The sequence below is a fragment of the Nicotiana sylvestris genome, chromosome 9, assembly GCF_000393655.2.
Source record: "Nicotiana sylvestris chromosome 9, ASM39365v2, whole genome shotgun sequence".
NCBI classification, from domain to species: domain Eukaryota; kingdom Viridiplantae; phylum Streptophyta; class Magnoliopsida; order Solanales; family Solanaceae; genus Nicotiana; species Nicotiana sylvestris.
Window position 1 is genome coordinate 37,873,084 of NC_091065.1, and position 16,398 is coordinate 37,889,481.

General features: G+C 39.3%; 1 protein-coding gene across 1 annotated transcript; it reads left to right on the forward strand.

The window, feature by feature from the left end:
- The first annotated feature begins 14,828 nt into the window (after positions 1-14,828).
- On the forward strand, positions 14,829-15,812 carry LOC138877457 (uncharacterized). The gene is made up of 2 exons (XM_070157067.1): positions 14,829-15,399; positions 15,535-15,812. The coding sequence occupies exons 1-2, from the start codon at positions 14,829-14,831 to the stop codon at positions 15,810-15,812; spliced, it is 849 nt and encodes a 282-aa protein (XP_070013168.1).
- Positions 15,813-16,398: the final 586 nt, after the last annotated feature.

Sequence of the window (16,398 nt, forward strand, 5' to 3'; positions counted from 1 at the left end):
ATGCACCATTACTCTAAATCCATCCCATATTACTGTCCCAATTTCATCAAGATCCCTTATGAGTGTCATGACCCAAATCATAGGGCCACAAAGGGCACCCGATGCCTATTCAATAGAGCGTCATGTACCTTATCTTTTTTTCTATAAGACTCGTCACGGCCATAATAGGACATATATATATATATGTATATATATATATATAATTAACAATATTAGAACTTAACTCACATATCTAATTCAAAAAGATTTATATAGATACATAGGGGCCGACAAGGCCGTTGACATGTCATACCTAAAGCTATACATATGACATTGTCTGCAAAACCTCTAAGAAAAAATGACTATAACATATAAGACGGGACAGGGTCCCCAACATCCTCATAAAACAAAGTAACATATATTGAACGTGACTCAGCAATACTCCAGGAAGATGTGGAGCTCACCAACCAAAAGCTGATATCTGGAGGCAGCCTACTCCGCTAAATCTTCCATTCAACAATAGTATCTGGGTTAAAGTGTTGCAATGCGGCCACGTACCTGGGTAAAGAGGCAAATGACTTATCCCAGTTACCATAAACAATTTCAAACGCACGTTTGCGCCCGAGAAATACCTTTCTTTTGGTAATGGTACATTCATATACCTGGTGTACAGACGTTATACACTCCTTGATCTTGTATATTATGGATGCTTCAATGTGTGGAATCAAGACAAGAGAAATCAAGTCAACATTCAAGTTAAAATGATTCCCACGAAATGTGTCCATATCACAATTGTGGGTGCCAATATATTTACCCACAACCCAAATATTTGTTTACTGCTTCCTCGCATGCAGCATCCAATTACAACTCGTAAATCATCTACGACAAATAACCTTGTATACGTCCGGAGATTACTCATTAACCACGATCTCACGATACTCTTTTATGTTGTACATTCGCACCGCCCTGCTTAGGCACACTTTATCAGCAAAAAGCATGCCCTTTGAATGCACCATTGCTTTAGATCCATCCCATATTACTGTCCAAATTTCGTCAAGATTCCTTGTGAGTGTCACAACCCAAATCATAGGGCCACGATAGGCCCCCGGTGCCTACTCAACCGAGCGCCACGTACCTTGTCTGCTTTTTTTTTATAAGACTTGCCACGGCCATGATAGGCCACATTTATATATATAATTAACAATATTAAAACTTAACTCACATATGTAATTCAAAAAGATTTATATAGATACATAGAGGCCGACAAGGCCATTGACATGTCATACCTAAAGCTATACACATGACATTATCTGCAAAACCTCTAAGAAAAAATGACCATAACATATAAGATGGGACAGGTCCCCGACATCCTCATAAAACAAAGTAACATATATTGAACGTGACTCGACAATACTCTAGGAAGATGTGGAGCTCACCAACCAAAAGATGATATCTGGAGGTAGCCTACACCTGTGTGGCATGAAATACAGCACCCGAGAAAAGGGGCGTCAGTACGAAGAATGTACTGAGTATGTAAGGCAGCAATGAAACATAATAATAATAAAATACTATCCCGGGGAGAGATAAGAGTCAACTTTTAACTTCTAACTTGCCGCTGAGGGCCGTGACATATAGAATAAATCCTATCTCGTATATATAAATAAAACTACAATATAATAGCTCTAGTTACCTCATTTTCGTGACGTTAATTGCCCAATTGATCAATGGTAACTGCCCGACCGGCCGTAGCTCGGTGCTAAATGCATAACTACCCAACCGGTGGTAAATAATACTCCATCCGTTTCATATTGGATGAGGTATTTTGACTCGCCACGGAGTTTAAAATAAAGAAGACTTTTAAAATTTGTAGTCTTAAAAGCTGAAGAGGTAAAAAGTTTGTGGGGCCATGACATTTGTGTGGCTATGAAAGCTTCTCATTAAGGGTAAATGGGTAAATTATTTCCAAATTTAGAAATGTGTCATTTGTTTTGGAATAGACTAAAAAGGAAAGTACCTCATCTAATATGAAACGGAGGGAGTAATATATAACTGTCCAACCGGTGGTAACTGCCCGTCTGGCCGTAACTCGGCAGTAGATGTGTAACTGCCCAACCTGCCGTAGCTCGGTGGTAAATGCATAAAGATGCATAAAAAAAATTAACTTCCATTACATAAAATCCACATAATATTCACAAATCACATTCACCCTCCTGTATATTAACAGTTTTAGGACTCGTAATAAAAGCAAAGCCAAGTTCAATAAATAGCATATCGTGCTTCTTGGCTGGCACAATGGCTTCCATTTTATGTGCTCCTTTAAGCATAATTATCATATCCTGTTCTGTTCACTTTTGTCTCACTTTACCAGAATGAATAACATATGCATCCTTAACTGCTAAGAGTAGAACTACTTATGGACTAACATTACGTTTACGTATCGTTACGTGGATCATGCCAAAAGAAAGAAGGATTAGCCTTAATATATCTGGAGTACAAAAAATCCGTATAATATTCTTGAAAAGGATTACACCATACTCCGTTAGAACCGCAAAATGTTACGGAGCTAAGGTCCTAATAATTCTTACTAGAATCGTTTGGTTGCAAGAAGCCTTGTTGAAACTAGAAATAATTTCTAACGTTCTGTAGTCTTTGTATCCAAATATGAGAAATGAAGTTTTTGTATATAACACACTACCTTTTTAAGTGTCTTTCACTTACTACATTATTTTGCCACTTAAACCAAAAATGACTAAGAGTCATTTGTTTGGTTTAGTGGCTTGCTGCCACGTGGGGTGGGGTGAGATTTTAATATTATCCAATAATCAATTAATTAATTAGGTAATATCCCACTATCTGGTAATTAACCAATTACCCGTATAATTAAGAATTGTCTCAAATTGCTTAAAAATTTTACTTCTTTTTAATACACTTTATACATCATACTATCACGGTCATATGGTATCTTGTATGGAACTAGTCTATAAATATCGGGTATTATCGCTCGGCCCGTATTTTATCCCAAATTGACCACCTTCAATGAAACCTATTTTCTTTTATTTGCCTACCTTCTTTTCTTCACGAATTTACTCATCACTTGTTTGAAATAGACTAATGCTTATGATTTCAAGAAAATCCCATCCCCGAGTCTACGTCGATTAACTGAAGACGAAACTTTAACGTATCAAATTCGAGATGTAACATCCTTTCCCCCGTAGAAACATTCGTCCTCGAATGTTTAAACTTGAAAGACATACATACATACCCATCAATTATAAATCTATATATCTTCCCGGGCTATACTCTAATGAAACAAATATCAGGCTCTCACGGGGTTAGGACGTCGTGCCTCCCTAAAACTACTTCCTAATCTATTCGTCACATATGATTCTGTTAATCTATCTTCTAGGCACTGACACCTACTAGTTGTAATCTTAATAACTGGGCTCATGATTTGCTTTCAAGCTAGCCTTGGTTTCCCTTAACCCTTCAGACGTAATGCCATATCAATCTTTATATTAATCATATTAATTGGACAATCTGCGTTAATAAGATCGAACATTACCCATAGTAACAGTACTTGACATATCATCTGGTGTAGCCTCTAGGTCCTGATTACCTGCCAAAGCATATATGTGGTTCTGACTACTGCCGGGGCTAGATGCTCCACTCCTGCCTCTACCTCTACCAGCTGATGCTTGCGGGTCTCGCTCTTGAGGGTGTACTGAAGAGGAGGAGACTATTATAGATCTGGTGGGCTGAACCATCCTGCTTCTGTCATTTATAGGACAATCTCTCATGTAATGACTAGGGTCTCCACAGGTATAGCATACATTAGATCCCTAACGACATTGTCTAGAATGAGCTCCACCACAATGACTGCACCGTGAAGGGGGCGCCCTCATCTGCGCTGAATCCTTTTGATTCTGAAAATCCGAAATTCTCGAGCCTTGACTTGACTCAGAATAGACAAATTCATCATAATACGGCTTCTGTAATTGTCGGACACTTTCAACAGGGTATGGTGACATAGGATCGCCCGGAAAATCCTCAGGCTGCCTAGCAGACCTAGCCTTCTCATGCTGACCCTCATCATGATTCTCGTATTGCTGTCATTTTTTATCCTCAAATTTCTGAGCATAAACTTGGATGCGGTAAATATCAATACCATCGAGCAGAGCAGCCGTAAAACATTCATTAATCAGGTGCGGCCCAAGTCCTACCAAAAACCGATGCACTCAGTCACTCATTTCAGCCACAATTGAGGGGGCATACCTCGCCAAGGAATCAAACTGGAGGTTATACTCTCGCACACTCACATCCCCTTGTTTAAGAGCCAAGAACTTGTCTACCCTTGCCTGACGAATCTCTGCCGGCATGTAATGATGCAAGAAAGCCTTTGAGAACTCTTCCCATACCGCTGGAGATGCATTTGTCCCTCTAGACAATTCCCAAGTTTCGTACCACTGAACCGCAACATCCCGCAATCAGTAAGAGGCCAACTTTACTGACTCAGTATCTGATACGTGCATCACCCTAAAAGTCCTCTGTATCCTATCAATAAAGTTTTGCGGGTCCTCATCCTTGTTGGATCCGGTAAACACTGGAGGGTCTAGGTTGATGAAGTCTTGAACTCTCGCGCTAATAACCTTGTCAACGTGACCAACACCTGTACCTACCTGGCGCTGAGCCTGAGCGGATACCAATCTAGTCAACAACTGTACTGCACTTTGCATATTCATATCCTCATCCTGAACAATAGGTAGAGGTACTGGGTTCCTCCTCATCTCCTTGGGTGCTGGCAAAATTGGAGAATTATGCAATGGTGTCGTATTTCCCCTCGGGGCCTCACTTTGGCCCTCACTAGACATTGGTACTCTACTCATGCCCTCATCTGCCAATATTTTACCCTTCTGACTAGTTGTAGCTTTCCTGTTCATAGGCATTGCTGCATATATAAAACAAGTCAAAGGTCAAGAGCTTTCTTCCCTATGACTTTGCTCTATTGCACGATCTAATATCAAGAAGGAAGGGTAATTAGTCCCTAAATGCCCTGTAGTTTCTTGTTTATACAACGTGGTGCACAACACATTTATAAACAAGACTCTACTAGAAACAGCTTGCAGACAACCCTAGGACAGAACTACTCTGATACCACTTTGTCACGACCCAAATCAGAGGGCCACGACAGGCCCTCGGTGCCTACTCAACCGAGCGCCACGTACCTTATCTGTTTTTTCTATAAGACTTGTCACGGCCATGATAGGCCACATTTATATATATATAATTAACAATATTAGAACTTAACTCACATATCTAATTCAAAAAGATTTATATAGATACATAGGGGCCGACAAAGGCATTGACATATCATACCTAAAGCTATATACAAGACAGTGTCTGCAAAACCTCTAAGAAAACATGACCATAACATATAAGACGGGATAGGGTCCTCAAAATCCTAATAAAACAAAGTAACATATATTGAACGTGACTCGGCAATACTCCAGGAAGAAGTGGAGCTCACCAACAAAAAGCTGATATTTGGAGGCAGCCTAAAGTGGATGGTCCCCACCTCGCCTACCTACACATGCGTGGCATGAAACACAGCGCCCCAGAAAAAAGGGCATCAGTACGAAAAATGTACCGAGTATGTAAGGCATTAATAAAATGTAATAATAATAAAATAGTATTTCGGAGAGAGATAAGAGTCAACTTATAACTTCTAACTTGCCGCCGAGGGCCGTAACATATAGAATAAATCTCATCTCGTATATATAAATAAAACTACAATATAATAGTTCTAGTTACCTCATTTTCATGACGTTAACTGCCCAACTGATCAGTGGTAACTGCCCGACCAGCCGTAGTTCGGTGCTAAATGCATAACTACCCAACTGGTGGTAAATAATAATACATAACTGCCCAACCGATAGTAACTGCCCGACCGGCCATAGCTCGGTGGTAAATGCATAAGGATGCTTAAAAAACATTAACTTCCCTTACATAAAAGCCACAGAATATTCACAAATCACATTCACCCTCCTATATACTAACAGTTTTAGGACTCGTAATAAAAGCAAAGCCAAGTTCAATAAATAGCATATCGTGCTTCTTGGCTGGCACAATGGCTTCCATTTTATGTGCTCCTTTAAGTATAATTATCATATCCTATTCTATTACCTTTTGTCTCACTTTATCGGAATGAATAACATAGGCATTCTTAACTGCTAAGAGTAGAACTACATATGGACTAACATTATGTGTACGTATCGTTACGTGGATTATGCCAAAATAAAGAAGGATTAGCCTTAATATAGCTGGAGTAGGGAAAAGTCCGTATAATAATCTTGAAAAGGATTACACTATACTCCGTTAGAACTGCAAAATTTTACGGAGCTAAGGACCTAATAATTCTTGCAGGAATCGTTTGGTTTCAAGAAGCCTTGTTGAAAACTAGAATGAATTTCTAATGTTTTGAAGTCTTTGTATCCAAATATGAGAAATGAAGAGTTTGTATATAACACACTACTTTTTCAAGTCTTCTTATTCAAGAATAGAAATGATGTGTCTTGCACTTAATACATTATTTTTCCACTTAACCAAAAATGACTAAGAGTCATTTATTTGTTTGGTTAGTGGCTTGATTCCACGTGGGTGGGGTGGAATTTTAATATTATTCAATAATTAATTAATTAATTAATTAATTAGGTAATATCCGGCTACCTGGTACTTAATCAATTACCCGCATAATTAAGAATTATCTCAAATTACTTAAAAATTCTACTTATTTTTAATACACTTTATACATCATGCTATCACGGTAATATGGTACCTTGTATGGTACTAGTCCATAAATATCGGGTATTATCGCTCGGCCCGTATTTTATTCCAAATCGACAACCTTCAACAAAACTCATTTTCTTTTATTTGCTTACCTTCTTTCCTTCACGAATTTACTCACTAGGTGTTTGAAGTAGCCTAATGCTTATAATCTCAAGAAAATCTCATCCCCAAATCTACGTTGATTAACTGAAGACGAAACTTTAACGTATAAAAACGTGAGATGTAACAGTGAGGGCATCCACATCCGGCATACTTGGCAAATGATCAAGGTAGGGAATCTCCTTTGAATGAAACGACGCGTAGGACTCGTAAACTCTTGGTCTAACGGGAGGTGGAGCATGCTCCCTCGTCAAATCAGGTTGAGCATTATTGTCCTCATCATCATCACCCTCATCAGGGAAGGGTGGGTCATCTCCAAACTCATCAGCATTGTTGTCATAATCACTATTCTCTTTCTGACTCTGCTTATCTGCTAGATCCCGATTAAATAAGTCGTCTTTGGGCAATTGAATAAAGATAGGACCTTCAAGTTGCTTGTTTTCACTGCACAACCAATAACATAATGAGTTTCTCAAATTGATCCAAACTTTACATATAATCTTTATCACTTCATTTACAAATCATAATGTATTGATATCGCATGATGCACATTATTCTATTGATGATGAATCCCGGATGGACCACCATGATCCAATACACCAAAATTAGGTATATTCCAACTGGACGTTGGTTCATAACTTGTATAATTCATATTTAACTGGTACCTCCTATGGAATATATGAGTGTTAATACAAATTCAATACATAAAAATAAACATCGTAACACAAAGGAAAATTGAAGTTTTCCACTCGACTTGTGGATTATGTAAACTAGGGGAGAAAGTATTTCCTCGCTTCTCATTCGCCCGTGGAGATAAATTTAGATCAGGACAAACTCTTTCACCTGGAACCTATTCGGCTAAAACTGCTCCAAAATAACAACCCAATGATTGAAGGATATCCCTACTTTGCGGAACTTCATTATTACGAACGTCTTCAGCCTTGACGTATATTTCCAACATTTTTATCATAAGCCATTCTCGGTGTTCATCCGGAGTCCTCAAAAAATCTCTCAGAGTTTCATCGTCTTCGAGTTAAACTCAGCATAACAAGAAACCCCTTGCGGAGTAACATATCTTTCGGTTACTTTAATATTCACCGAGCGTTTGCTCACACTCATTTTTGCATAACAACGATACCGATGAATCGTACTCTATTGTAAGTGGCAACTTAACATGATACTGTGGAGAACAACTATACTGTACTGAGCTATTCTTCACCACAATCTCACCCCCCCCCCCCTCCTCCACCCCCCCAATATAGTGAAACTCTAATTCTTCATTATTCAAATATTATGACAAAATGCAAAATAATTTAACAAATAAATATTTACCGAACAAATATTTCGGAAGACTTGAAGGATTCCGAAGGATTCTGAATGGATTTTTACAAAATCGTGAAACTCCTTAAATAAGGAAAAGAACAGTTCGGGAGTACAATTATTTGATGCATAGCGCCTTAAATATGCACGCTATACCCAGTTAAACTATTAGTGTGTCAGTTAAGTCCAGAAGAATTATTGAGTATTTCAACGCACTATATCTTAACGAACAAACGTGTCGCCAAGGTATAGCGCGGTGAAATACCGCGTTGTATATATTATAGTGCCCAATCTTTTATTTTTTTACCTATTATAATTGCTTGAGTCCAAAAGAATCACACTTTGATTCCGGACTCACAATGATATGAGGGGAGACGACGGGTTAGGAATTAGTATTAACAACTTTTATTCTTCACCATAACGGGGAGCTTCGCCCTCTTGGTCTCCAATTTCAAGGGCTTCTCACTTTTTTTCTCGCTTAGGGAGATCCCATTGTCCTATCCAAGATACTGCACTTCTGCCGTTTGAACTAATAGCGAAATATCGATATTTTAAGTTGGATAAAATTATAAACACAAATAAAGTTTATTTTCGCAAAAAATAAAATTGCCATGTGACAAAAAAGAAAAAAAGAAGATGAGAATAAGTAGGAAACTCCGTAATTATAGCTTGTTCCGTAGATTTCAATCTCTTTATAGTGACATAACACTTGAATTAGTGAAGATTTACGTCCAAACTTTCAGCAAAAGATATCTAATAGCTTTTTTCTTGAAGACAATCTAAGAGACTAACAGTTGAATGTTCTATCTCGGTCCAAATAGTAATAGGTTAGTTGAGGTCAAAAATTTTAAACTTATTATTGGTGATCTTATTAGAGATTCTACATAGATGTTATAGAGGTGTAGTTTACAAAGAGCATACTGTTACAAACATGGATGTTACTTTTATAGGTAAAAAATTATTATTGACAGTGGCGGAGCCATATTTAACCAAGGGGTGTCACCTTCGAGCCGAAAAATTATATTGTAGTGCTAGATAATTGTTTTTGTTTTATGTGTATTTACTATATATTGATCCCCTTGACTTTTCGATATATCTAATTTTTTTATATTTTGACATCCTATGATAAAAATTCTGGCTCTGCCACTAATTATAGAGATATAAAATATAACATAAAAAATTCGTTCCGAAAAAAACTTTAGTTTTATAGTGAAACTAGTACACGCGCAACACGCGTATCATAAAACAAGTACAAGTAAAACTACGCGCATTGATTTAGAGACCGTTCAAGTTTATTGATTCTTTTTTAAGTTTAAATTATAAAGTTAGAGTTTTAAGAAAATGAGAACGCAAAGTGATATATAGCCTTGAGGCACTGGATGTAGTCATCAGGATCTTTACTTTTATAAATTAATGTAACAAAAATAATATTAAATTATAAAAAATTTAACAAATATATAATAAGGATGTATACGGTTGAAATCATAATCCTCCGATTTATAAGCTCGTGGTCCCGTCTTGAGTCCGAAGTCCGGGCAAGATCAAGTTTGAGTTCGAGGGACCAGACCCGAGTTCGAAGGCGAAGCACGATGCATACCGAGGTCGAGTGTGTTCGACCACGAAATAGTACCGTTATGAATTTGTACCGGAACGAGTTAGATTCCTGCCACGTCCCCAAAGTCATGGCATGGATCCCAGAATATGATTGTACTATTCCGTAGTATGCGGTTAGACAGCTGTACCAAGAATATTCCTTACTGTAAATAAAAATGTTCCTTATTTAGGGTTCCCCTATTATACAAAGGAGACCCTGATCATTTGTAAGATCATCTTATCATCACTAAGCAAAGAATATACTCTCTACCTTTTTACCTACTGTTCATCAGCATTGTTCTTTAACTCCATTGTTCTTTAACTCCATTGTTCTTGCTTCGTTTTGATTACTTGACTGTTCTTACTACCCTAAGCCACCTAGAGGTCACTAAGCTCGAAGTCACCGTTGCTAAGTAACATTGGTTTAATTCACTTCTATTTTACATTCCAACTTCATATTTCTTGATTATTAATTGGTATTGAACTAAATCACATATCTTTAAAACCACTAATCAAGTTTAATTGTTACTCGTATTTTCGAGATAAACAGTTTTGCGCCCACCGTAGGGCTAAAGATAATAGTGATTATTTCTTTACTAATTTTTCATTACACACATTGCTTTTACACTTTTTCTTGTCAAAGATTTTTTGATTCTCGGGCTAAAATATGTCTAGCTCACAAAATGCATCCATTCACGACAACGAAGGTCTTGGAGAAAATAGCAACGCTGGAGTCGGTGTGTGATTAACTTTTTTCATCACTTGTTTTAAAAGTGGATTCTGCGTTCCGAGGCCTTAAAATCCTCTTTCGGCGTCACCTCGATTTGCCTGCGCAGTCCGGGCACGTAGCTGGAAAGCCATTTCGGGAAAATCTATGAAAAATGATGAATTTCGCATTTAAAATGAGTTTAAGTTGACTTCAGTCAACATTTTGGGTAAACGGATCCGGACCCGTGATTTGATAGTCCCGAAGGGTCCGTGAAAAAATATGGGACTTGGGCATATGCCCGGAATCAAATTCCGAGGTCCCAAGCCCGAGAAATAAATTTTTAAAGAAAACTGTTTTCTGAAATTATTTCTGAGTTTTGGAAATGAAAAGTGTTTAAAACTTGATGGTATCGGGCCCGTATTTTGGTTCCGGCACCCGGTACAGGTCTTATATGTGATTTAAGATAAGTCTGTGAAGTTTGGTAAGAAATGAACTTGAAACCACGTGAATCGGATCGTTCTTGAGAAAAATGAAAAATTTGAAGTTCTTGATCATGATTTTGATATTAAATTCATAGTTGTCGATGTTATTTTAGTGATTTGAATGCACGAGTGAGTCCGTATGATGTTTTTAGGTTGGTGTACATATTTGGTTTGGAGCCCCGAGGATTCGGGTGAGTTTTGGATAGGCCACGGGGTGGGTTTTTGGACTTAAGGAATTGTAGGCTTCATCTATTTCTGTGCAGGCCTGCAGGTTTCGCAATTGCGAAGGCTGGCTCGCCAATACGATATCGCAAATGCGAGGGCTATGTCACAATTGCAAAAGTAGCCCAGGCCAGCCTATCTCACAATTGCGAGTGTTTTAATCGCAAATGCGATCCCTCGGCTTGTGGCCAGTCATCGCAAATGCGACATGTTGGTCGCATTTCCCAGCTCGCAAATGCGAGCCCATTTTTGAAAATGCAAACTTAGCAGAAGTTTGGGTTCAAAATTGTCGCAATTCCCATATCTGCAACCTGCAATTTTATAACTTAGCCGAAAATCTTTTATTTTTCACACTCTTTCAAAACCAAAACACTCTTGGGCGATTTTTCAAAGACAACTCTTCTTCCAAATCGGTTGTAAGTCAATTTTAACTCGTTTCTTTCAATCATTAACATCTTTTCACATAATTTCAACTCAAAATTAATGATTTTCATGGGGAGAATTGGGTATTTTGGGTAGAACCTAGGTTTTTCAAAAATTAGGGATTTGGACCTCGATTTGAGGTCCGATTTCAAAACAAATTACATATTTGGGTTCGTGGGGGAATGGAAAATCAGGTTTTGGTTCGAACCTCGGGTTTTGACCATGTGGATCCAAGGGCAATTTTTGACTTTTTGGGTAAAACTTTGGAAAACTCATTTTCATGCATTGGAGTTGATTTATTTAGTGTTTATTGATATAATTAAGTAACTTGTGGCTAGATACGAGCGAGTTGGTGGTAGAATCAAGGGGTAAAGCGATAGTTGAGACGTGAATTGTGTTCGTGGCATCGAGGTATGTGTTTGGTCTAACCTTAGCTTGAGGGATTAGGAGTCGAGTCCTATTTGCTATGTGGTATTTGTCGAGTACGACGTATAGGCATGGTGATGAGTATCTATACGTAGTGTCAAGCATGCCCGTGAGTCTTATATTGTGATTATTATGGCTTCATTGTATTATTCATGCCTTGATGATGATTTCTATTGTTGGGCAAAGTTTGTGCAAGTATTGTAACATTTGAATATTGAGGAGCGTTGGTTCAAGTTGTACAATGAAATGTGAAAGTATAAGTGAAAATTGAACCTTTTAGAGCATTGGCTCAAAGTTGTGAAATGAGTTGTGAAGTAAAAGTGAAAAAGAGAAGAGAATCATTATATTATCTCCCTTGCTGGGAATTTGTTGTTTTTGATGTTATCTCCCTAGCCGGGATGTTGATGCTTCTTTTGATGTTATTCCCTTGCCGGGACTTGATTGTTGAACTATTGTTCCCTTGCCGAGATCCTTATTGTAATTTCATTTAATCCCTTGCCCTATTATTTGTGATTGTTGTTTGGGTGAGGAAGAGTGTTAAAGCACAAAGGTTGATGTCGTGTATTGTTTTGGTAAGAGAGTATTAAAGCATGAAGGGTGATGCCATGTATGATTTGTGAGGAAAGAGTGTAAAGCACGAAGGGTGATGTTATGTCGCACGATGTACCATTCCGTGCCGATTATATTGATTATATGGTGAGGACGAGAGTAAAAGCAAGAAGGGTGATGCCTTGCATATTTTCATTACTTGATTGCTTTGGTGAGGACGAGAGTAAAAGCACAAAGGGTGATGTCGTGCACTTATTGATTTCTAATTCTTTGTTGATATCTGAGATATGTTGTTTCTTTCAATTACATGTTGTCTTTCTATTCTAAATTGATAGTTCCCCCACAACATGTTACCCCTCCCATACTTGACTGTAGATTACTGTTCTCCTTTTCCGCTATATATAGTTGAATTGCACAGGTTTATTTGGTAGTCTGGTCCTAGCCTTGTCACTACTTCGCCGAGGTTAGGCTAGGCACTTACCAGCACATGGGTCGATTGTGCTGATACTACATTCTGCACTATGTGCAGACCCCGGAGCAGCAGCATTTGGACCGTAGATTGGGTGGCTGCCTTCAGTCCACACGGAGATCCAAGGTAGACCTGCAGGCATACGCAGGTCCTGGCGTCTCCCTATATCCCTTTATTCCTGTTTCATTTCCTTAATTCAGAAACAGTGTATTGCTTATTTTCAGACTTTGTATGTAGCATTCTTAGATCATCTGTGGTACTGTGACACCAGTTCTGGGTGGTCGAGGTTCAAACAGTTGGATTAGATATATATTCAGATAATTTACTGTGTTTCTTCCGCTTATTGTAACTTTCCGCTGTCTACACGCTTTGGCTTTATAATTGTTAAAGAGTATAAAATGGATAAAGAAGTAATTTGTTCAAATAATTGGCTTGCCTAGCTCACATTAGTAGGCACCATCACGACTCCCGAGGGTGGAAAATCCAGGTCGTGACACGGTGTACCACCGATAAACCCAGGGGAAGTGTCGAATGTGGAACTTGTTGATGTTAGTTCACACATTGCTTTGAATGTAGATCTAGGCGCGGACCCCGGAGGAAATGTACGCAGGGAAGCCCGAGCCCGTGGCCAAAGAACACAAGAAATGGAAAAAGGAGGAGTCAACCTCCGGGTGATATTCAAAATGCTTCAAGCCTAGCAAGTCGCCATCGCTCAACTTTAGAGTCAGAATAGAACTCCAAACACAGCCGAACCAGTGAACACTCGGCATGCTGAACCAGCATTTGAAAGGCCCGATGAAAGCGGTTCAGGGACTAACCCCACGATTATGAAAATGCTTGAGGAACTAACTAAGAGGATTAAGTCCGGAGAAAAGAAAATTGAAGATAATGATAAAAAAAAGTGGAAGCTTATAACTCTCGAGTAGACCAGATACCAGGGGCACCTCCATTTCTGAAAGGTCACAAAAACCATTCCCATCGAGTGCGGCTCTGATGACCATTCCCAAGAAGTTTCGCATGCCCGATATACCAAAATATAGCGGGACAACCGACCCTAACGAGCACATAACTTCATACACTTGTGGGATTAAAGGAAATGATTTAAATGACGATGAAACCGAATCAGTTTTGCTGAAAAGATTTGGGGAAACACTATCGAAGGGAACCATGATTTGGTATCACAATTTAGCTCCTAACTCCATTGACTTATTTGCTATGTTAGTAGATGCCTTCATGAAAGCACACGTCGGAGCCATAAAGGTGGCCACGAGGAAATCAGACATCTTCAAAATAAAGCAAAGGAACGATGAGATGCTAAGGGAGTTCGTGTCCCAGTTTCAGATAGAAGGAATGGAATTACCATTGGTCTCCGATGACTAGGCAGTACAGGCCTTTATGAAGGGTCTGACTGAAAAGAGCTCGATAGCGTCTCGGCAGTTAAAGTAGAACCTAATTGAATATCCCGCTTTGACATGGTCGAATGTGCACAATCGTTATCAGTCAAAGATCAGGGTCGAGGACAACCAGTTGGGAGCCCCCTCGGGTTCAGTTCATCCTAACAAATTCGTAGCCAACCCCTAAGGATACGGTCGGGGAATCGAGATTCAATAAAGAACGGTATCAGCCATATGCCGATCGAAGGAACAGCGGCCCGAGCCACAACACTCCTCGGAGCGATCGGCGAAATGATCGAGGTCAAAGTTCTCGGGGACTCATGAGTAAAAGCGGGTTTGATAAGCATACCGGTCCCGCCGAGGCTCCTCGATTATCAGAATACAACTTCAACATAGATGCGTCAGGGATTGTCTCAGCTATTGGGAAAATTAAAGACACTAAGTGGCCTAGTCCAATACAGACTGATACCTCTCAAAGGAACCCGAATTTGATGTGCAAGTATCATGGCACACATGGTCATCGAACAGAAGATTGCAGAAAAATGAGGGAAGAAGTGACTCGTTCGTTCAACGAGGGCCACCTTCGAGAATTCCTAAGTGATCGAGTTAAGAATCACCACAGAGAAAGAGATGCAAGGAAACATGAACACGAAGAACCACAACATGTAATCCACATGATCATTGGCGGAGCGGATGTCCCTCAACGACCTATATTCAAACTCACCAAGGTGTCAATTACAAGAGAAAAACAGACTCGGAGCTATGTGCCCGAGGATGCCTTATCGTTCGGTAACGAGGAAGTGGATGGCTTATCTCAGCCTCACAACGATGCCCTGGTAATCTCTATCTTCTTGAATAAAATTCAAATTAAACGTGTTTTAGTAGATCCAGGTAACTCAGCTAACATAATCAGATCGAGGGTCGTAGAATAACTCGGCCTACAAGATTAGATTGTACCTGCTTCCCGAGTCCTGAGTAGCTTCAACATGGCAAGCGAAATAACAAATGGAGAAATAATCTTGCTAGTGAACGTAGTCGGGACCATACAAGATACAAAGTTCCATGTCATCGAAGGTGACATGAGGTATAACGCACTCCTTGGGAGACCATGGATACACAACATGAGAGTAGTGCCTACGACTCTTCACCAAATGATGAAGTTCCCAACGGAGAAAGGTGTGAAGACAGTCTACGGAGAGCAACATGATGCAAAAGAGATGTTTGCAATCAAGGAAGTGGTGTCGATACCGGAGCCCTTAACCTCGGAGAAATCAAGAACCAAAGGCAAGCAAGCGGCTAAATAGCCATCACGGCCCCGGCCTCGATGGAGTCAGAACAACATGTAACCAAATTTCTTAAAATAATGGTAGTAGTCCTTAAAAAGGGAAAAAAATTTAGAATGTGCATAAAATATAAGGACTTGAACAGAGCATGTCCAAAAGATTATTTCCCCTTGCCAAGCATCGATCACATGATCAATGCCACAGCTGGCCACGAGACCCTAACTTTTCTCGATGCCTACTCTGGGTACAATCAGGTTTAGATGAACCAGGAAAAGACTTCATTTATTACAAAATTTGGGACTTATTGTTATAATGTAATGCCCTTCTGGCTAAAAAAATGCAGAAACTACATGCCAACGTCTAGTTAACGAAATAGGCAAAACAATGGAAGTTTGTATTTTGGTTAAGTCCCCATGCGTAGAGTACCATTTAGTTCATTTGTAGGAAACATTTACGATCGTGAGGAAATGCAATGTGAAGCTTAACCCGGAGAAATGCGCCTTCGGAGTTTGCTCGAGGTATCGAAATCAAGGCTATCGAGGATATCACGATCATGGATAGTGTAGGGGTTGTGCAAAGACTCACGGGGCGAATAGCTGCCTTGGGT

Bases quoted from the DNA above. Each gene is read 5' to 3' on its own strand.
- LOC138877457 (XM_070157067.1), top strand. From the start codon at position 14,829: ATGAGTAAAAGCGGGTTTGATAAGCATACCGGTCCCGCCGAGGCTCCT. The intron at 15,400-15,534 runs GTAACTCAGCTA...TAATCTTGCTAG, and splicing joins ACGTGTTTTAGTAGATCCAG to TGAACGTAGTCGGGACCATA.